At 35.3% G+C, this 24807-nt stretch overlaps 1 protein-coding gene across 3 annotated transcripts in view; it reads left to right on the top strand.

The window, feature by feature from the left end:
• Positions 1 to 2831: 2831 nt before the first annotated feature.
• Positions 2832 to 24807, top strand: part of LOC129271274 (fibronectin-like) — a 29583-nt gene continuing 7607 nt past the window's right edge. For 2 of the 3 annotated variants that reach the window (XR_010295102.1, XM_064106650.1), the window contains exons 1-3: positions 21551 to 21860; positions 23135 to 23399; positions 24151 to 24399. Coding sequence is in view for 2 of the 3 variants with exons in the window: in XM_064106650.1 (XP_063962720.1) it covers positions 21795 to 21860; positions 23135 to 23399; positions 24151 to 24399 (580 nt within the window). In the remaining variant the exon portion in view is untranslated. Of the gene's footprint in view, positions 3102 to 21550; positions 21861 to 23134; positions 23400 to 24150; positions 24400 to 24807 lie in introns of those variants that run through there. The other variant, XM_064106648.1, reaches the window with a different exon arrangement.

Below are 24807 nucleotides of genomic sequence, written 5' to 3'. Positions count from 1 at the left end.
TTTATCTGGAAAAATGCCAGTGGTAAATGATAGATTTAATATATGCGAAAGAGGTTTGCAAATACAATTCATAGCATGTATCAACAGTCGAACTGATATGTAATCATAGCCACTTGCCTTAGATTGATCAAGAGTGTATAACATTTCTTTAACTTCTGAACTTGTTATTGGCAGGAAGAAAAATGTTTGACTAATGTATGGACCCATGAACTCTCGGTAATTAACATTTGGCTCCTCAATTTTCTCAGCTAGATTTTTCCCAAAAGTAGAGAAATAATTGTTGAGTGAATTTGCTATATCAATAGATGAAGTAATTTCGGAAGGTTCATTTTCTTGGTTAACAACTAATTTGTTATTTTTTGAATTCAGATTCGAGCCACTATTTTTATTCAAAAGTTCATTGATATGACTCCAAGTTTTCTTTGAATCTTTTTTGTCTGCTTCAAACTTATGTTCATAATGCATTTGCTTTGCTTTCCTTAAGACGGTTGTTAACTGATTTCTGTATTTTTTTAAATATTTATTCAAACAATCTTTTTTATAATTTGATTTTAGAACTTGAGAAAAAGTTTGTGCTTTGTCGATATTGAACTCTTAATACATCGTGCTATGCAGGGTTTATTTTTCTTTTTCTGTTTAACACATTTTGTCTCAATAGGAGCATGTTTATTACAAACAAATAAGAACTGTCTTTGGAAAATATTATAAGCTTCATTAGGATTCATACATTCTAAAACGCTTTTCCAAAAATCAGTAGTAACATGTAGATCATTACAAAATGATTCTATTGAAAAATTATGAAAGTTTCTCCGTGTTACACTATTTTTTCTTTGTTTAATATACTTAAAGTTCTTAAAAACGGAGTAAACTGGGAGATGGTCAGAAATATCTACTTCAATACACCCTTCTTGAATAGGATAGGCATACATATTAGTATAAAAATGGTCAATGAGAGATATGCTAGAACTTGTTATTCTTGTTGGACTTGTTATCAACTGACGTAAGCCATAACATTCTGTTATGTAACTAAAATCACGACCACTTTCAGTTGGAGATAAAAGATTTATATTGAAATCTCCTACAATAATGCAATGGTTTCAGTCTAGATTCAAGTTATGCAATTGCTCGTTGAGATCAAGACTAAATTCTTCAAAGTTACTGTCTGGTTTTCTATAAACTACCCCAAATATGATACTCACATCCTGAATGAGAATTTTCAGAGATCCAGAGATCCACCAATAATCCACATTCAATGCAATATCGATTCGATGGACTGTAATGATCTATATCTAAGCCTTAATTCAGTAACCTTTTCCTCACTCAATATGTACTCGATTTGTTTGAAAAACCACTTTCTTATCCATGTCATAATCTATTTTAGGTCCTGCATTTCGAATATCTCCAGCCATCAGTCGTAATGTACATGCATGTATTGTGCGGGTGTCGCGGGAAAGAATTTTGCACACGAAAAGCAGATCTGTAGGGCCTGTAACCCCCCTGTAACACAAAGCTTAGCATTGATTGTAGAGCAGTTCTCTACGTTTGATTCGAATGACTATAATGTACAATCAATCTTAAAATCAAGTGTATGATTAAGCGTTAACTTTTGTGTTAGGGGACCCTAATATTAGCGTCCGTGAGGATTGCGAAAGGTGGCAATTTATGGTTAATGAACGTCGTATTATGCCATTATATGAATGGTGTTTTTGTGAATGATTATTTTATAGTATAGTTTTCAAAGTTAGCACTGCTGCTATATCAAATCGCGTAATGCAGGCGAGACTGCCAGAGGCGTTCCACTTGTTCAATATTATCACTGGTTTATGTTATTCCCATTGAATTCGGCGATCTATGTCGCCGATTTTTTCAAGGTCTTTTAATGAATCTGTATAGAAAAACAAACAAACAAGGAGGCGCAAAAAAAATTAAGAAGTTCCTCATTCGCCAACATGAGTGTTATGGTTGTCGGAAGCCATTTTGGAGAAAAAAGTATCCACTGAGAATAGTTGGATAAACGTTAGGAAAACAATAAATTAGCACTTTCATTTCTGCATCAGAATACTGAACATTTGCTTTTGAATAATGGGGCCACTTCCTTTGACAAGTGGATATCTCATGTGTCCCCCCAAAAAATATCGTAAAAGGGGTATCGATTTCCAGATGCGTATACCATGTATACGTGATTAGGGGTCTAATTTTAGATAAGAAGACTACAGCTTTTTTTTCACACTACGTGGTGACGGTCCGATCTACCCCGAGCCGTTCCAAATACAAGTGATCTATCCCTGACACTCTTAACAAATAGAAATACGTAGGACGACTGACCTGGGAAAAAGTCCCTGGGAGTGGCAGACTTGGTACAGCCCAATACTCAAAAGGTTTTCACGCGACTGAACTTGATAAGGGGTGCGTTTTCACTTTAAACTATTCGATTAGTATATGCTTTTTGAAACCCATGTGGAGACGCATGATATCCGCAGGTCGATAGAAGTGCACCGGATTAAAAATTCATGTTACGGTTTAGCCATAACATAACTATGTAGCATGTTATAGATAGGAAGCCTGCGACTTCCTATAACAGCGACTTCACTCATGACATACCTTTCATAATGTCATAGGCGTATCTAGAAATTATGGAAAAGAGGGAAATGGGGGGGGGGGGGGGGGGTGCATGCATGGGAGAATCAGATGTTTGTGATATCCAACGCTAAACGAAGTATTTTAGAATGTTAAAGTTAGGGAAGGGTGGGGATGGATATAGAGATGAAGGGGGGGGGGGTGATTTGAGCTCAGGAACAATCCGTCGCCGCACGTTTATATACATCAAGGTCATGCTCGAAATGTTATTCTATTTAGGTGGTATACAATAGACACCAATCACAAGCTCACCCTATAACCACAGCGTTCACATGAATTGATAACATTTTCGTAGGAAGAGGAAGTACCGTTGCAAATGACTTGTCTGTAAATCTTCTTCTTAATTTGATTTGACACCAAGAGATTTCTTCTGAGACATCATGTTCTTACCAACGTCTAAATGCCAACCAGGCTGCCGCCTTTTCCCTTTGGCTTTAATGCTGCTTCTCCTTAGGGCCTCATCAGTAAGTATTGATAATGTTTATCAATATTTGCAAACAATGTTGTTTCCATCATAACTATTATCATTATTATATCACTGTTGATTATTATTTTTTTAATTTATCTTCATTTGAACCTCCCTAGGGAAGCTCCTTCATCATATTAAGTTTAGGTCATAGATGGCGCCACAGAGGAGGAGGGGGGAGGGGGGGGGGGTAGAGGAAGCCCCCGATAATGTCTCAAGTACTTTATATGAGGTAAGTTGGGGGAAGAGAGAAAGAGAGAAAGACGGAAAAGAGTACCGAGGTCTGGGCCATCAAAATATACTTCATCATATTAAGTTTAGGTCATAGATGGCGCCTCAGAGGTGGAGGGGGGGGGGGGTAGAGGAAGCCCCCGACAATGTCTCAAGTACTTTATATGAGGTAAGTTGGGGGAAGAGAGAAAGAGAGAAAGACGGAAAAGAGTACTGAGGTCTGGGCCATCAAAATATACTGGTTTCATCCCTGGTAAGGAGTATTGGTCGGGCGGGGGAGGGGGGGGGGGGGTATCGTTGTCAGCCCACAATAGCTTATTATGCACATTTCACTCCAAAGGGATCGATCCCTAGTATCAATCCAACCGCCCTTTCACACGATTAAAAAAATCGTAATTTGACTCTGATTCAGGCGAAAAATAAGGCTATTGACACATTTTTAGCACGTGTGAAACCAACCTAGAATCACGAACGCTAATCACAATCACGAATTCAAATTCTACTCCGGAATCGAATTCCAGTTAAATTTTACTCCAATTACGGTACGAATTTAACGTGTGAAAGACTTGACCTCCAAACATCATTTGGGGGCGGAGCTTATACGTGAACTTTCAAGCACTTCCGTAGATAATACAATTGTCATGCACTCATCGTAGTTTGTATTTGCGATGCAGTGCTTTGATTGATAAGTTACCAAGGACACATACCGCTTTAGCTCGGGAATTCGAATTCAAATTACAGTTTTAGAGTAAGCGTGTGAAAGGTCCGATGATTCTAAAGACGAATTGCAATCATCAATACAATGATGATTCAAGAGTCATGTGTGAAAAGACCATTAGAGAGTAGTACACCTCCTGCAAATATCTATTTCATCTGTTGTCTTTTTCAAATCTTTTAATGATGATAATGTTAATAAATATTTGCCCTACCCCCCCCCTTCTCCTCTCACCCCTGTGGCGCCATCTATGACCTAAACTTAATATGATGATGGAGCTTCCCTTAGGAGGTTCCAATGAAGATATATTTAAAAATAATAATCAACAGTGATATAATAATGATAATAGTTATAATGGAAACAACATTGTTTGCAAATATTTATTAAAATAATAGTTTGGGATTGTCATTTTTCTTCAAGCAATCTGCTTATGATGACAATCCTTCTCCTGAAAATTGTAAATATCACATAATAATTTGGTAGTTAATAATTTTTGTCTGGAATTATTTTTTTAGTACATTTTATTTATGATTCATGCCAAAAATGCTAACATATTATGTTTATTATGTTATGGAAAATGTGTTATACGAATGTTCCATGGATGCAGAAGAAAACAATAAATCAAATCAATCAAATGATAGTTGGATTTATAAAGCGCCTTTTGCCTCAGGATACAAAGCTCGGGCTACCATCACTAGCGCTCAGCGCATGCAAGGAATTAATCCTGCCGGGTATCCATTCACCTCACATGAGTCGAGTGCAGCATAGTGTGGGTAATTTTCTTGCTGAATGAAAACACGTCGTGGTAGAATTCGAACCCACAACCCTATGTTTAAAAGGTGAGGGTCAGAACCACTAGACCACGACAACGACCACCCGATCGATGCTATAGCACCACTGAAAATTATGAAGTTTGACATCCACGTAGAATAAAAAAAATCATTATTTTCATATGTAAACATAAATTTTGGCTGATCATGGAATCCCTTTATTGAAAAAAATTATAGTGAAAGTATAAGTTTTTGAATTAATTTTATTCGTGATGAGGTCAATGAGGGGTCTTGGTTGGGGGCGTATAAAACGCACTCGAAATATCGTGTACAGTTCGTCTGAGAATAAAAGAAAGCTATGCGGCTTTAATAAGAACTTAACCAAAAAGTTACATGATGAATCTAAATTAATTGCAAAGTTTATGATGAGTTTTTTCTTTCGTATGATGTCAACTTCGCGCATGGGTAACTAAAAGAATTTAAAGAAAGGATACAAAAAAATCATTTGGTTCTTATATGAATTTCAAAGACATTATTGCAAGTTCATTTCCTGTTGTTTTAAACCTCAGTCAGCATAATCGGAGAAAATGGCCAAACAATAACAAAGAGCTGTTTCACATGCTTTTAGGCTCACATTTCCATTAAATGATGACTCGATTTGAATGACTCTCTATAAACCTACCAATTTGTGTTGTTGTTGATCAGCCGTGCAACTTTAATTGGTCACATTTGCTCTACGGCGGCCGTACGGCGAGTCGAAAACAGCCGTTTTAATCATTTTTTATTCAAACCACCTGTATATAGCTGGACCTGGTACAAAAATGTTAAAACGGCTGTTTTCGACTCGCCGTACGGCCACCGTAGAACAATTGTGACCAAGGTCTTAGGCTATTCTTTTGCTACGACAGGTAAACAGCATTGGCGTAGGCAGGGTTTACAGGGCCATTTACCTTGTGTTAATCACCGAGCAATAAAAGAGGGAAAGGACAGAAAACAGATAAATACATGTAGATACATAGATAGATAGATAGATAGATAGATAGAGAGAGAGAGAGAGAGAGAGAGAGAGAGAAAGAGAGGGGGGGTTAAAATTATCTAGTCTACTTCAAGTCCCTGCGCATGCCCCCTAAATTTTTAAATAAATGTGAAACTATATATATGCTAAAAAAAAAATAACAAAAAATTATATCTGAATCGTTACGATCCCTCACATGTAAATACACGGACACTATCATGACTATATGAAACTTAAAACTTTGTTATAATATGTTGGAAATATTGTTTGTTTCACTAATGGAGAAAAGCAACTTATCTTGCATGTGCAGTTTCTTACTGTACCCTTCTTTTTGTAGGTTCCTAATTTTTAATTTCATCTCTGAAAATATCAAATTTTCATGCACGGTCGCTACGCTCCATCGCACACAAATATTACTGAAACTGACTCTCTCGTCAATGGCGGAATTGGAAAATTAAAGTATAAACGTTGAAATCTTTTTTTTTTGAAATCCGTTTTATTTAAAAAAAGTAATTTGTTGTGTAGTCTATACTATTTCAAAGTTGTCTATGATGATTCATGTTGATTTGACCATGAAATCAGACTGCTCTGTTGTTGGAAATTTCTAGCGGTTAAACAACATTCTCTATTCATGTTCCCCACGCGTGATTTTATTTTTTTTGGTATTCCACCCACAACAATGCTTTTTGAGAAATAGAGCATAGTGATGATACTTTTGTAGCTATGTTTATCTATTTATATCGTCGTTACCAGGGAATTTGGGTATTCCCCTTTTCTTTCTTGTTGTTTCTTTAAGATAATCACTACGGCATAGAGCGGGGGCGGGAAGGTGTTTGTTTTGTGCGTGAGCGCGATGCTGTGGCGATGGGTGGGTGATGTGATCAAGCAACCCTGACTGTCTTTTCGATATTCCCTCTCTTCCTTTCACTTTCTATGATAACATATACTCTCAATTATTGGGCATGTTAGGGATGGATGGGACAAATTACAATTTTGCCAATAAGTACGAAACTAGGTTCCATACCACTTTGAAATTTGGAAGAAAATGAACGATACCATAAAACAGGGCCCTGGAAATGATTTTTTTTTACAGTAAATTTGAAAAAAAAAAAAAAAGGTTTTGACTACATAATGGACAGCTAATGGTCCCGAGAAATTTGAGAAGCACAAAAAGAAGGTTTTTCACTACAAAACGGAGATCAAATTTTTCCCGAGATGTTTGAAAAGCAAATAAAAAAATGATTTCATTTCAAATTTAAGGTCATTTTGGTTACATTTTTCCATTTTAACACATCTTCCAAAATGCCAGGGGCACTACATATAGAAAATAATACACGCATCTTCCCCGAGGAAATTTGTTGAGGTGCTACCCCGAGCACCCACGCTTCCCAGTACCATGCCATGAAATCAAAAGGCGAGTGTTTGGTACCCTCCTTTGAATGCCTTATCCATATTTGAAACTATTCGTTAATTTGAAAATAGATTCCTTTCTGAAATCCTTGACTGTATTAATGATTGTTCGTGCATACGCATTTTTACTGTATTGTATGTATAATACAGGCCTATACAAAACTAGCGTACCTAAGGGGGGGGGGGGCAGACTGCCCCCCTGACGAGTCACAACTCATGCAGGAGACGTACCCCTGCCCCCCCTGATGAGTCAAAACTGATCCAGGGGACGTGCCCCCCCCCCTTTTGAGAAGCAAAATTAATACCTTGTAATATAAAAATGCAATGGAAACAGACGTGTGCCCCCTCTTATGAACTTGAAGGCCTTTTTTTTTTGCTTGTCAATTTTTTTCCTGGTACGAAATGTCCATTATTTGCGGTTGAAAACCTTATTTTTTTTTGGCTTGTCAAATTTTTTTCGCGAACGAAATATCCTCCAAAAAAATTGCCCTCCTTTTGGAAAATCATTACGCCGCTGCTATACAAGCATTTACTGCAGACAGTCTAGGGTCTTACGCCGCCATTTTCTTTTTCTATAGATGTAATATGTACATATATTCTTCATGACAAACTGATTTTTGTATGAATTAATGTTTTAAAAAATGAAGAAATACGTAAAACAGAATAAAATCAATTTTCATTTAAAATGAATTGAATTATATAACAATGTAGAAAACAATCCTACATCAATAAGTTTCCCGGTAATATTGAAAACTTAAAACGTGGAATGGCAGTCTCTTTAACTTACGGACTAAAATAATATTAAGGTCGTGAGCGAAACCAACCATGACGTATTCGAAATTTGTTTGTTGATTCTTTCAAATTCGTTTCCCACGGGATTACAAGTTGGCGAGGAATAACATTTACCCGTCGTCATATTGAATAAGTAATCTGTATTTTACTAGGTCATTAATCAGTCTAGTTATTGAGCCATGACATTAATTTTTCAATAATGGAGCAAATGTCCTTCCAACCATTCTTGCAAAAAGCCAAAATGGGCATATGTTTTTTACTGCATTCAACAGTTTTCTGTGAATACGTTGTCCCATAAATAGGAAGAAATGTGTGCTCAAACTCACATCTCTTTCAATGTCTAATTCTGAATGGGCCCCGTATTTGAAATATTATTTGATGACGGCATTACTTAACGCAAAACGGAAGAAAAGTAATCTAAACCAAAAGCAGTTGAAACAAAACAAAATTATAAACACGAAACAGAAATGGAAACAGAATAATGATAATAATGATAACGAAACACACACGCAAAAAAAAACCCCGATAAAAAGTCTCTCAAATTTGAAAATTGTCGATTCTGTCAAATAAATGCTGTAAGACTATAAATTGTTTTGCAATGATCAAAAAATAAAGTTAATATTTTTGTCGTGCTCCATTGAAAACTAATTACCTGTAAAATATTTTTACGATCTTTACATGTATATACACGTCATTGTTGAACAAACTGAAACGGAGCGTGTAATTGCGGTCATATTCAAAGTAAAATCCCCTCATGTATCATTTGGATGTATTTCCTTCTCGATAAGCTTTTCAACCAATTGCTTTACTTCTTTATGGTATAGAAGATTGATTTAGGTCTTTGTCAATCGACACCATGAAAGATAAATAGGGATAAAGTTAAAGTTTCATGAATTTACTCATCAATGGTATATATGCAAAACATATTTGCATTCTAGCTAAAATGCTGCCTTCCTTTTTGCTTCTCATGGTGAAATTCACTAATAACCAACAAGCACTCATGATTAAAAATGATCGTAATTTTCTGCAACAGTAATAAGCAGAATTAGTACTGAATTTGATGTACAATATTGAGATTTAGTTAAAATTATTGTTTAAACTATGATAATGACATTATTTGGGGCTAACCTCGATTAGAATCTTGCTACTATGTTATAGCTCCAATAACCAAATGTTTTGTTTATATGTGATGTACTATTCCTTGTAATTGTACTTGACAGTGATATTTGGTAATAAATAAATACAAAAAATAAGTTCCGTTTTACGAAGAACGGAATGCTGCATGAAATTGAATAAACGCCTTCAGTTAGCTAGACCATAATAATGATAGTTATGAAAATACCACTTTTTCTGAGGTAGGGAGAGAGAGAGAGAGAGAGAGAAGGGGGGGGGGGGGTAATTGCTGATGTAATATCTGGCTAAAAAGCAATGGTGATTCAAATGCATTAACCACTATTCAGGCAGTGGAATGCTCATATATGTGGTGTAACGTACATACAAGGCAAAAACCGAGATGTAAGACGTCCGGTGTACACAATTACCCCCGGGGGGGGGGGGGCACTCAGTATATAATGCATAGAGGGTATGTGCCGCGGAGGGGACCCCATTTTTACACTCAAATTTCCGTTCCAAGGCATAGCATTTTTGTCTTATTGAGAAAAAGAACAAAGAGAGCCGCTCCAACTAAAAGCATAGCATTTTCTTCTTATCGAGAAAAAAAGAAGAAAGAAATCCGCTCCAAAGCTTCGCACATTTTTCGTTACGCCGTTCCGGTCGCATTGATCTGCTACAAATTTGGTGAAAAGCGGCCGCAGAGCGCTGTCCGACCATCGCCTCTGCGCGAGCGCACCCGGCGGAGGCCGCCGCGCTAGCTGCATCATGCACGCATGCCCGTTCCATAGGGATGCATACGCACTCACACGCTGGCGATCCGTTCCAAGGACCCCCGTTTTGACAAACATTTGTAGTTCCGAAGCCCGTTCCGAGGACCCTCCTTTTTACAATAAGCCCGCTCCAAGGCCCCCGTTTTTTGTCTCGCCCGCGGCACACCCCTACCACTTTTTTTGGTCGAGTGCCCCCCCCCCGGGCAATTACCACACCCGGCAATCACTTTACTCCCTTATTTAATTTAGTACAGTGTTACGTTCAAAACAGATGGATGTTATTACAACACCTTTGGTTGTTACTTAAAGGACAAGTCCACCCCCCAACAAAAAGTTTATTTGAATAAAAAGAGAAAAATCCAACAAGCATAACACTGACAATTTCATCAAAATCGGATGTAAAATAAGAAAGTTATGACATTTTAAAGTTTTGCTTAATTTCACAAAACAGTTATATGCACATCCTGGCTGGTATGCAAATGAGGAGACTATGACGTCATCCACTCACTATTTCTTTTGTATTCTATTATATGAAATATGAAATATTCTAAATTTCTCCTCATTGCCAAGTGATACAACGATTAATTCCTCCCTAAACATGTGCAATTAGCATCTTTTAATACTATATGGTTCAGTCAAATTGGTCCTTATTGGCAAATCTAAAAAAAAATGAAATATTGTATAATTCAATCAGTAAAAAACAAAATATATGTATTTACTTCCTGATTTGTATTCGATAATTAGATAACTTATGCATATTGCATTATGCTACACCTTCTTTATGTTAAATTTCAATTTGTCATTTCTCTTTGTATATAGATATATATCTTTATAATAATTGGAAATATATGTATTGATGTATTACTGATTTATACGACATACAGTTATGAATGTTTTTGTTTATGTTATCATTGTATATATTTTAAAACAAAATATTCATGCCATATGAATGAAGTTTGTTAATAAATTCAATTCAAAAGAAATAGTGAGTGATGGACATCATCGACTGACTCACCTAGTTGTGCATATCACTGTTTTGTGAAAAATAAGCGAAACTTTAAAATGTCATAACTTTCTTATTTTACATCCGATTTTGATGAAATTTTCAGCACTATGCTAGTTTGATTTTTCTCTTTTTATTCAAGTCAGCATTTTCTTGGGGTGGACATAACCTTTAAACTCTCTTTGGTGTTATGTTCAAACTCTAGGGTGTAATATGAACATGATGAATATCTCAGGGTGCTTTTCCTCATTCTTGAAACGACAATATGTGTTGGTTAATATCCAAGTTTTTACAGTTTTTACGCTTCATCAGATTAAATATTGATTTATTAAACATTTTTAGTACTGTTCGCATTACTATTCATAGACTCATATGCCTATACGTTTATAACAATTATTTTTTTATGTTGCTTTTCCACGAGTTGCTCTGCAAATTAGAGCGAATTCTGAGCCTACGAGCAGTATGATTCCTTTAAAATTCGTTTTTGTATTCGATCGTTTTTCTTATTATAGTCTCATTGGATATCAATATTTCTTTCGCACGTAAACGAATCCTATTGCCACTCTTCCGTTTTCATTTCTAGCTTCCCTTGCCGGTTCAATTGTTCCATTAAATAACATTTTGGAGACAGTCCTCAAAGCGGAACTTGAATGTCTAAATATTTACAGCTCAGCGACCTTGAAAATATTGAGCTGACTGACACAGTTCATCCACCTTTAGAGAGGAAGAAAAAGAAGAAAAAAAAAGAAGAAGAAAAAGAAATACATTTACATGTATATTTGTCAGTAAAATTTTGAGGAAAATCTCTGAAAATTTCGAGCGAATCGTAGGCCTATAAGAAGCATGATAGAAGGTAAGTCTCGAGTACTGAAGATGGTGGATGCCGGGGGGGGGGGGGGGCGGTAAGCCTTACAATATTTTCAATCAAAGTTTTCCAATCCAAAGTACATGTAATCTGAAAAATATACTGTATTATTTATTTATTTATTTATTTTGTTTTATTTATTTTATACTGCAGGGTAGGCCTGTTCAGTTCTTAAAACTGCTTTACAAAGGCGCCCTGCAGTTTAAAATACATGTCAAGATAACTATGAACAACAACAACAAACAACATCAAAAATACAAAATACAAAATATCTAACATCAGAAACAATTAACACCAAAATATAGAGTGGGAAGTGACAATTTAAACATACATAGCATTGTAAATCAAAGGAATATCATTTCGCTCTTTATCAATTCTAAAATACATACAAACTACAATCAAGTCAAATCAATCAAAGTCAATACAATAATAGAAAAAAAAAATAATTATAATACAAGGACGACAACATAATGTAGTGGGATCAACAGAAAAAGTCCCATGTAGACCACTTGAAGGTGACTCATCTAATACAAGAACAAAAAAATCAATATGATAGTATAAATAAAGTTAAGATAAAAAGTTTTACATCTGGGAAATTTGATATATACTATTTTTCTCTCATCTGAATTCTGAGCTGAAACTATACAGTGCGTATCAATTAAAAGTTTACACTTTGAAAAAGTCCTGGGAATTGAAAATATACAACACGGGCATTTTTTCACATATATTCTTGGGTTTGGGTTTCATCTATGAAAGTAATGAAAGTAAAAGTTTTGACAAAATGTTACACTTGAGTGAGCACTGTCCATTATTGTAAAGCTCACAGAAATCGGTTAGCGCAGAAATGCTCATTTTTCACGCTGTTTCAAGGCAAAAATGCAAAAACAAACTGACCTTGCGGTACACACTTTTCCAACATTCATTTTGCATTAATTTTAGCAATTTGAAATAAAACAGATAAATTTTAACATTTTGTAACAACTTTGCCACCCAAATTAACATTTTAATCCGAGGTAAGCACAACCTTTACCCTTTTTGTGCCAACTGCATCTGCATGAGGACATAACTGATTGTAAACAAAAGTTTATTTCAGACACTTCCCGCATTTGTTCACTTTTTATTATCTAAAGTGGGTTAACATTTTAGTTCTTTTTATACTTGTTTCTCCACATTTTTCCCCAAGCTTGACAATGATTAACAAAAAGGAAAATCACGCCTATGCCATTTCATGCTCAGATGTCATCACGATGGCCTCGGGGTGTGGGGAGGGGGGGGGGGTACAATCAGTGGCGTAACAGGCGGGGGGCAGGGGGCAAGCTGCCCCCTTGCGGATTTCACCGGGGAAAAAAAACGGGAAAAAAAAGAAAAGGGAGGGAGAAAGAAAGAAAGGGAAAGGGAAAAAAAAGGGGGAAAGGGAAAGAGGAAAAGGAAAGGAGGAAAAGGAAGGGAAAAAGGGATAAGAAAACGAAAAATTTCTTTCATGGAAAAGGAAGGAAAGCGGGAAAAGGAACGAAAGAACATATCATTCCGAAAAAGGCCTATGTAATGCAATAGCATGATGGGAAATAAATGAAAAGATGACAAAATGGCAAACAATAGCGGGAAATGAAGGTAGAATGGAATTGGTCAAAAGCTAAATAGGAAAACAAAGAAAAGGGAGAAGAAAAAAAAAATAACAACATGACCGGGCTGCCGAGGATAGAAAATAAAGAGCGGGAAGAAAGATGAACTGCATACAACATTGTGCTATAAGCTTGCTAAATTTTACGCAAATAAGCTACTAGTACCTGGGCTTTGCCCCAGACCCCACGCAGTAGGGGCTCTTCATCTATAAACTTTAAATGGCTCTATAACGCCCCCCTGTAGGGACCCTTCCTACATTAGGCTTTATGGGGGGGGGGGGGGGGGGTCTTGGTTCCACACCCAAGAGGAAATAAAATAAATTATAGGAGACAACGTATAATGAAATGAATGGAAACAATGAAATGTGTTATTTGCTGAATTTAATGGAAAAATCTGTCACATATTTAGAATTTAATTTCAATAGGCATTTTTTCCAGCTCGCTTTACTCGCTGGCGACTTTTTACAAGTTTTCCAACATTTCTATGTTTTGCCCCCTCAACATATTTGGTTCAACTGGGTTGAATAAATGTGTTGTGTAAAAGCTATATTCTGTATATACCAGCGATTTGATTAAAAATAGCGGCAATCTGCGAGGTTTAAATGGCTTTGATATCAAGAAGTTCCGGGGGCTCCAGCTGGACCCCAACCGCATAGCACTGCCGTATATGAGTATAGAAGGGTTGGGCCATATGGTCCCCAAAAGTTCTACAACCAAAAGAGGAGGAAAGAAAAGCAAAGGAAAAGTGTAGGATAGGATTTTATTTACTGAATATAATGTCAAAAAATATCTCAATGAAGTTAGATTCTCATGAAAAGGTGATTTTTTTCTCGCTCGCTTCGCTCGCTCGGGACTTATATTAAGCAACTTTTTAGCAAATGCGCCATACTGCGCCTCTCATTTTTTTTTTACTCCTCACGCTACTGCCCCAAAGAATCATGTTCACAGTGGCATACAGACCACAAAAAAACGAATGGAAAGAGAGAAGAGTGAAATATATTATTTTCTGGATATCATGTCAAAATCTATCACAAAATTTGATTTTTGTATTAAAAATGTCAAAATTTTTGCTCGCTCGCTTCGCTCGATCGCAAATTCTTAAGAAAGATAAATTCTGCCTGACACGCAATGTCTGGTCCTCTCAAAATGGTCGCCTCATTACATCATTACATAAGTCCCTCCGTTCAGATAATTTTATATTCAATATTTGTTATGAAATGTTATAGAACTGTATGTATTATTTTGAACATGTATTTACACTTTACATTGATTATATCTTTTGTTTGAACGGAAATAAATAAATAAATCTAAAATCTAAAATCTAATTACGCCTGTTCATACCATGATATGACGGCTTATTATATTCACTCGCGTTCGTAATCACTCGCGTCGCGTTGGTAATCACACGCGTTTTTGATTTTTGGCGATTTTTTTTCAATTCGGTGCGATTTTTTTTCTAACGGTGTCTTCAATGGGACAAACACGCTGGGAAAATAAAGTGAAATTGAAATTCGAGTTTCGTTTTAAGCCGGCAAGTGCCTTAAATAAGATGTACTCGACTACTGTTTTAACATAACAAACAAGCAAATCAGCCATGTGGCTCAACTAACTTAGAATAGATCCAGACTTCTACTGTGTCTTATACGACGACTCCGAGTCGGAACTTGCCATATCTGCCACATCGATATTACATCGTATCATTCCCATATGCAGACATGCCTGCATGCAATGGCCCCAAGGCGGCCGGACCCGGCCGCGGTCGGACACGACGTGCATCGGTAGCATGGAGCAAGCTAACGTGAGTCGAGCTGAGTTAGATCCCACGTTACATATGAGGCGCCGATTGTACCAATATTATCTAGAACAATTATTTGTTACATAATCATTATTCATTAAATAATAACTATTATTTATATATAATTTACATTCTATTTGTAAATAATTACTATTATATATAATAACATTTCTAATTATTTATATATAATTCCAAGTAATACTTCATTATTTGTAAATAATAATAGTTCGACATTCTATTATTTATAAATAATGATTATTTTATAAATAATGGGATATTCAAACAAAAATGTTATTTATAAATAATGAAACACGATGAATTTTCATTATTCATAAATAATGGGAAACTCAACAAATTATTTATAAATAAAGAAATGTGCACTGGCATTGTTAATAGATAATTATCATTTACAAATAATAGAAAACTCGACAAACTTTTTTATAAATAATAAAAAAACGAATTGCAATTATTCATAAATAATGAAGTAGGCAGTGTCATTATTTATAAATAATGAAACACAAAAATTATTATTTATAGATAATGAAAAACAAATAATCATTACTTATAAATAATGGAATGTCGAACTATTATTATTTACAAGTAATGAAGTATTACTTGGAATTATATATAAATAATTAGAAATGTTATTTTATATAATAGTAATTGTTTACAAATAGAATGTAAATTATATATAAATAATAGTTATTATCTAATGAATAATATGATTATATAACAAATAATTGTTCTATATGATATTGGTACAATCGGCGCCTCATATATAACGTGGGATCTAACTCAGCTCGACTCACGTTAGCTTGCTCCATGCTACCGATGCACGTCGTGTCCGACCGCGGCCGGGTCCGGCCGCCTTGGGGCCATTGCATGCAGGCATGTCCGCATATGGGAATGATACGATGTAATATCGATGTGGCAGATATGGCAAGTTCCGACTCGGAGTCCTCGTATAAGACACTGTAGAAGTCCGGATCTATTCTAAGTTAGTTGAGCCACATGGCTGATTTGCTTGTTTGTTATGTTAAAACAGTAGTCGAGTACATTTTATTTTAAGGCACTTAATTGCCGGCTTAAAGCGAAACTCGAATTTCAATTTCATTTTATTTTCCCTGCATGTCTGTCCCATTGAAGACACCGTTAAAAAAAATCGCACCGAAATAAAAAAAAAAAAAACGCCAAAAATTCAAAACGCGAGTGATTACGAACCCGCACGCGACGCGAGTGATTATAAACTGCCGATATGACCGGGAAATTTTTGCTCTTGCCCCCCCCCCACCGACCCCTGTTACGCCGCTGGGTACAATGACGCTCTATGAAGTGTTTTGGGCAAGGAAACAAGTTAAGAAGGTTAATGATATCTTTTAATCAATCTACCTTGCTAAAGACCATGTTTTTTTTTTCATGATTAACATCTACTTTTATTCATATAACTATTTCCGAGTTCTGCGCAAATCATTTATCACGAACTTGTTAAAAGTAAGTGGTGCTCACCCAAGCGGAAAGATTTTTCGACAGTTATATTGTAATTTGCCTAAAGAGATATGTACCAATGTTTACATTGGGAAAAAGCTTTAGGATATTACAAATAGATAATTTTACAGGATTGTTTTTAAGTGTACGCACTGTAAATGTGTTTGGTCAATGGTCTATCACTTTTTGTCCTCGAAATTTTAAGATTTTCTTTTATGTGTTTTGACGCCAAATATTTATGTTTGGGTAATTGACTTAATTTTCTTCGCCAAAAATACTATTTAATGGGTAAAACTTAGTGAACAGGAATATAACACATTTTTTCTATATTTCTATCTCCCTGTCATAATCTTTATTAGTAATATTTAGCAATATTATTTTATTATATTATTTTTTACTAAATTTTATTGTCTCGCCTGCATAGCAGAGCGACACGATAGGCGCTGCTTTTTCGACGGCGGCGTCGTCAACATTGAAATCATAACCAAGGTTAAGTTTTTGAAATGTCATCATAATTTTGAAAGTATATGAACCTAGTTAATGAAACTTAAATAAGGGTAATCAAGTATTGCCAAACATCCTGCCCGAGTTCATAAACTTAGACCATATTGGGGGAATAAATATTGAAATCTTAACCAAGGTTAAGTTTTTGAAGTGTCGTCATAACTTGAAAATCTTATGTATCTAGTTCATGAAACTTATACATAAAAACAAATAAGTATCCCTGAACCTCCTGTGCGAGTCTCAGGTCACATGACTAAGGTCAAAGGTCATTTAGGGTCAACGAACTTTGATAATGTTGGGGGTATTTGTGGAATTGTCATAACTCTAAAAGTTTATGGATCTACACATGTGCATGTAGTTCATAAGACATAGACATATGTGTTATCAAGTAGGTGTTGGACACGTCTTAGGTCACATGATTATGGTCAAAGGTCATGTTGGGTCAATTAACATAGTATTTTGTTATCATATGAATGTTTTATTTAATAGCTGTTTTCAAATTTAGCGCTGCTGCTATATTGAAACGCGAAATGCAGCCGAGACGACCAGAGGCGTTCCACTTGTTTAAATTTGTGTCACTCATTCGTTAATACTTTTAATATTTTGTATAGTATTTTTTAGAACTGTCAACCGTCAATCTGTAATATATTATAATAGTGTGGCATTTTTCTCATGTCGTACGAAACTTAAGTCACATGGGATTGACTCCCATTAAATACGGCTTTTCCTTGGCAAGTCCTTCTGTCTTTATCATTGACTTACTAGCCAAATCACTTTAGTTCGCCTCAGCTCCTATATATATTTCATATATCTTTTAATTTCTATATAGTACCACGATTGGCACAGTACTTTGTGATGCTAATTTCTAATTTGCTGCTTATCTATGAACAGAAAAGAATAAATCGTACAAATAGTATGATTTATCGGTACATTGTTTTTAATATATTTTTTTTATGATCGAGTCAACATGGCTATAAACGTATTATAAGTCAAGAACATAGCTATTTGATATAGGTCCTGCTGTGGATGAAGTCATTCCATCGGTTATTTTTTTTTACTTATAGCACCTGAGAATCTGAGAAAGCTAAGAAAATCTATAATGCATGTAATTGTGATCTATGAGTAAAATACTGTCTGAAAACATGATTGCTAACGAAATATATCATTTTTAGTGTCATGTAGGTGATAAATGCTGTATTGTTGATACAAAATGGCCACCGTAGCCCCTTATATATGTACAATGTGAGTGGGGACAAATTATTTTCCCAAAGCTTGCTTTGCTTAACCATAAAGTGCTTTTTTGCAACATATTCTGTAATTTCCGGTGGCATAATGCTAGAAGTCTGAGATCAATAAAGTGCTACAATATGCCCTAACTGTATCATGTGCAATATGAATAAGGGAAATTAAATTTGATTTGGTACAAATGCAGTTTATTCCCCCCCCCCATTAAAGTAAATAATACAAGTAGGGGGCAAAGACATTCAATATTAATTCCAAAATAAAGCATTTTTACCATTGCAAAAAAGTTAAACTTTTGAAAAAAAAAATCATGTTTTCCGACACCATTTCACTAATATTTCATAATTAAAAATACTTCTTGGGCAAGAAATGCCAAATTTGAGTTTATTTTCCCAATTCACATTGTACATGTCGGCTATTTGAATTAAAAATACAACTTTTTTCAACTACATGACTCATTAGCAATCCTGTTTTCAGTCAGTATTTAACTCACACATCAACATTAGATGTAAACTCCTCAAAAAAAGATTGGAAATCTGACTTTGATCCACAATCCCTCCTCGGTTTTAGTAAATATCAATGTTTAATAAATATAAATAATTAAGTCATTTAATTCTCTATAAAATGATACCCTACATGATATGATTATGGTTCACATGGAGGTGCAGTGCCTTGAAATATGGGGCAAGGTCAAAATTCAAAAGTTGCAAAATGACACAATATTGAAAGTCACTGTTCTTCTTTTCCGTGGTGATGAGTGAGTTTCTAAGCGGTTTCTTTTAATTGTTTTCATGCACCTTAACATCAACATTAACATGGAATCAAACACACCTCTGTACAAGCAAACACATAACAAACAAACAAACATACATGGGTATTTCAAACCACGACTCAAACCATGTTATCTCACAGAAACATCACTACATAAACCACAACAAAACAAAATGGAAAAATCAGGGGCTTGATTTCCATGGATTTTCATCTCTTTTGACACAGACAAAAGAATCATGTTCTTCATTGACCCTTCATGACTGTTTCCGCTCGTGATGGCATGATCATAACAAGCATGGTATCATTTTAAAGAGAATTAAATGATCTTTTGAATAATGTCGAATATGCATTGTGTTAAATTGGATGTTGGGAGAAATTAATGGCCAAACTCAGATTCCCAAACTTTTTTGAGGGGTTTATTTTATGGCCAAACAGTGCTGACTATTGTGAAAATTATTTTCTGTTATTTTCCCCATTTGCATTGTATATGATACTGCTATGGATTTTGGCAGCCATTTAAATATTTAAAATACACTTTTTATCACACATGTGGCAGAAGAAATGATATTATTTAAGTATAAATCATGTTTTCAGACAACATTTTACTCATAGAACACAATTATATTAATTTCATAGTCAAGTAAAACCAAATTCTGTCAATTATTTGTACCCATCAACACTGTACATGATATTGTAAGAGCTCATTGTGGCCATTTTGATTTGAATTTCAAAATACAGTATTTTTCACCTTCATGGCAGAAGAAATCAAATAAAAAAAATCATGTTTTGAGACTGACTGTTTTACTCATTGATCATAATTACATCTTTTTAGGGTGCCCACTCTCGGGAAAAATGGAAAGTTCCAGTTCGCATTGTACTTGATAACGTTAGGGTCTATGGCGGCTATTTTGAATTTCAAAATAAAGCATTTATCACCTATGGAAAAAAATATAGATCTCGCTTAAAATCATGTTGCCAGACAGTATATTTCACTCTTACATCACGATTATAGGCATTTTGTAGTAACGCACAGCCAAATTTTGTCAAAATTATTTGTTCCCACTCAAATTGTTCATGACATGGTTATAGGGATGTATGGCAGCCATATGGAATATAAAAATACAGCATTTATCACATACATGACATGTCATTAGCAACCATGCATTCAGACAGTGCTTCACTTGTAGATCACATTTACATGCATTTTAGTGCTCCACTTGTGAACATTTTTTTGCCCATTCATATTGTACATAATAAAGTATATATATATATATATATATATATATATATAAATAAATAATTTATTGGTTGGATTGCTTAACTAAGCTAGTCGTACAGACTGTTTCACCCTAAGGCTCATCAGCGACTGATTAGTATGAAGAACACAATTTTTGGGACAGAATAAAGTATACAGAGCATGTGCATTAGGGTATAACATTGGGTTGACAGAGATGAAAGGGGTTACTGAAGGGGTACATGTGTATTGTTTATTACATCAGGGGTACTTAGGGGTCATTACTACATGGTTACATGTAGTAATGTAGTATATTATATAAATATATATATATATATATATATATATATATGTATATATATATAGGAGTCTATGGCAGCTATTTTGAAAATGAAGGAAATAATTATTTTACCCCAAAATCACGTTTTCAGACACTACTTCACTCTTGGGTCACAATTACAGGTATTCTATAATCAATGTGTGTGCAGTTTTGTAATTTCCAAGGATAATTTGCATACTTTGGCGGCCATATTAGATTTTGCGAATTTGCGGTTACGCGAGTGGCATCATTCAGATTTGGAATCAGATAAGACATCATAAAAATAAACTAAGCCATGCCTCGTGTACCCTGGACTTTTCATCAAAGCTGTCAAGATGACGATATAAATATGTCATTTAATTGTAAAAAGAATGATGATATAATATGGTTTAAAAATGCACAAGTATACATGTTACCCCACTGTTGTTAATAATGAAGATTGTGTCTAGTATGTTCTGCTGGGAGACCTTAAATATTTAGGGTAAATAGCCACACCCATCATTGTAAATAATATCTTCAATCAAAGGAATTCCCTCCGAAATAACGACTCGCAAAGTACTCCTTTATATTTATTCATTTTTTACCCATATCACTTGAAAGTATCGACAAAAATATTTTGAATAGTCGTGACTCACGAGTCCGACTCGTGAGTAAAGTGACATTGTATCGTAAAAACCATAATTCCTTATTACCATGGTAACTTATTACACAAATATACGCCCTTATTGCCTCTTTTTCTGAATAAAGTGCATGAAAGAAAACATTATTGCATTTCGTTGTACTTTGAACTCATAACACAAGAATGGGAAACATAGAATGGTCATGATGATAAAGTATTCATCACAATACACCGTTGATACTTCCACCTATCTAGTACATCCCTTGCGGTATTCTGATTGGTTGCAGAATTTAGTAAATAGAACGAATGAAGCAGAAAATGCCCACTTTGCTGTTTGATTGCAAGGAGTGGAGACCCAACTTGTTGTCTGATTAATTGATCTTCCGATTATTTTGCTTTTGGAAAAAAAAATTTCGATGACGATGGATTTTTGTTACGTACTTACTCTCACGCTTTCGCTTCTGATCTTACCCTCTCATTCGGTAAGTAAGATAGCTATAACATAAAAATATATTATATTCAAAACAAGTGGTGCGCCTATGGCAGGCTCACCCTCATCACGCGATTCAATATAGCAGCAGTAGTGACTTTGAAAACTACAATAAATTAGTTATTTACTAAAAACCCAATTCATATGATGATACAATACTACCTTCATTGATCCTGAATGACATTTGACCTTGATATGAACTAAGACTTGTCAGTGATATTTGATTAACCCTATAACCACAATTCATAAACTACATGTATATCCATACACTTTAAAAGTTAGGACAACAATTTAATAACTACCTCCAACATGGCCAAAGTTCATTGACCTTAATGACCTTTGACCTTGATCATGTGACCTGGAACCCGCACAGGATGTTCAGTGATACTTGATTAATATGTCCAAGCTTTATAAACTAGACCAATACAATGTCAGAGTTTTTATTCTAATTCAAGAAATACCCCCGAATGGCCAAAGTTCATTAAACTTAAATGATCTTTGCCTTAATCATGTAACCTAAAACTGTCACATGATGTTTAGCAATACTTGATTAACCTTATGTTTAAGTTTCATGAACTAAGTTCATATACTTTTTAAGTCATGCTGTCATTTCAAAAACTTAACCTTTGGTTAAGATTTAATGTTGACGCCGCCGCCGCCGTCGGAAAAGCGGTGCCTATGCAGGTGAAACAATAAGCATGATAAGAGAGCAATAAGATTTATTTCTCTGAAATACTACAATCTCATCAGGGATGCCGAATCTAGATCAATTGAACTAATTTCGTTATTTTCAATTAAATCCCATCGGTCGGTGTGGAGATAGTTAAATAAATCTAATTTCACACGGTAAAAACCCAAACAGATACAGAGTCTGATTTGCATTGGGGCCGTGCCATGATTCGAATGTACAAAGTAAAAGGCACCCAATCTTAATATACATGAATAACACATAAAACATAATAATCGCAGTTGTTGGGAATGTGCTCTAAATTAAGTGATCTCAAGATGTAAATAATATGATTTTCATCAGTAAAGTAAAATTCAAAGAAGGAAATACCTGAAATATCGACAAATGGGGTGAAAAATAAAAAAAGTGTACTGATTCAGTTCGTAAATGTCATGCAATTGAACATGTCAATGATGATATTCTTTTCTATTTCTTTCTGGTGAAGGTACAAACATATATTTGATGAAAGGAGTCTTTAGTATACATGCATTATGTTAAACACATTTCCATTATCCGTTTATAATAATTCAATACCACAGCTCGGATCTGGGATAGATTCTATTTCAGTTGAGACCAGTCCAACTTCCATCAACATATCCTGGGTGATATCATCAGGGTCGTCTTGGGATTATTACACCTTGGAGGTCATCAAGTCATCTCGGTCTCTGAGTGGATATCCGACCAATACCACCGGAACGGCACATCTAATAACCGGACTTGACCCTGACAGATTGTTCACTATAACTGTGACACCTTGGAACGCTGAGGGCGCAGGAGATTCATTGACAGAAAATGCTACTACAGGTTAGATTGAATATTAAATCAAACGCTAATCAAAATTTAAGCCCCCTTAACCCTAAAAGGACTGGGGGCATGATTGCCCCCTCAACGCTTCGCGCGATATTTCCAAAACACAAAAAGATAACGCCGAAAAATTTTGCGACTTTTTTCTTTACAGTCGCGCAACTTTTGAGACCAAGTTTGCGCCATACAGACCAGTATAGCATCGCGACGCCACATGACCATGCCGAAAAAGGCTCATTTTCATACTTATGCACAAAGTCTACGGGAGAAGAAATTCATAAAAGGTTGATTATTTTTTGTTCTAATTGGTCTGCTTATTTAGTGTTTGATTTAGCTGTTAAATGGTATGTAATAATTTCCATTAAAAACAATGGAAAAACAAAAGAGGAAAAAACAAAGAAATACATCAAAGATTCTAAAAACAAAGAAATACATAAGGAAAAAATTGCCTTTCGCTATTTTTCTTGTTCTTGTAGAAACCTTAAATTAGATTACAAAGATGACATCTAAAAAAAAGAAGAAAATTTGAAGTGAAATTGGGTGTTAAAGAGAGCCATATTGTATACACAAATTGATTAGCCTTTTTTAACTGTGTATAACCCGAAACACCGTTATAAACGAATGGTAATAATAATAATAATGATAATAAGCATTTATATAGCGCCATCTATCTTCTATTCTGATAGAACAAATAAATAATAAACCCATCAAAGATTAAATACATATTATAAAAACGTCTATACTTATACAGAATCGATCCCCGAAGGAGTCATATTGGTGTCCGATGTGACGTCATCGTCCGCGTTTCTCCAATGGAGAGCCGTTGAAGGAGTCATCTTCTACAAGATAGTCGCTGAACCGAGTGATGCCATCGGGCCTTTAGGAGGTATCTTTGAAGAGGAAGTCGGACTGACCATTCTACTTCCGGGTACAGTTTTCAATGTGACTGTACAAAATGGCCAATCATCAATGGAGCTTGCATCAACGCAAATAAGAAGCGGTAACTATATCATGAAATAAAAAAAGTTTTGTTATTTAAATGAATTAGAAATGAACTGGGCGTTGTGGCGTGCGCCTGTAATCCAAGCTGTTGGGAAGTTACAAATTGATGCAGAGGTTCGAAGTTCGAGCCCTGGTCACGTCTTTCGGATGGTGACGTTAAAGGTCGGTCCCAGACGTAAATAATCATATCTGATTGATACACGTCTGACAAAACTCAAACACACACGAACTATGGGATATTCTTTAAATAGAAGCCAGTCTGACTGTGAAGCAATTATGATCGATCGGCGCAAACGGCAATCAACAATTGTTGTTACCATTTTTTATTATTCTAGCACCCGAGAGTCCAGTTAACATTTCTCTTGAAGAAATTGGAACAACCATGGCAAATCTCTCCTGGACGTTT

Source organism: Lytechinus pictus, chromosome 11 (genome assembly GCF_037042905.1).
Source record: "Lytechinus pictus isolate F3 Inbred chromosome 11, Lp3.0, whole genome shotgun sequence".
Taxonomy (NCBI): domain Eukaryota; kingdom Metazoa; phylum Echinodermata; class Echinoidea; order Temnopleuroida; family Toxopneustidae; genus Lytechinus; species Lytechinus pictus.
Note: the sequence above shows the minus strand (reverse complement) of the source record. Positions and strands in the feature narration are given on the sequence as shown.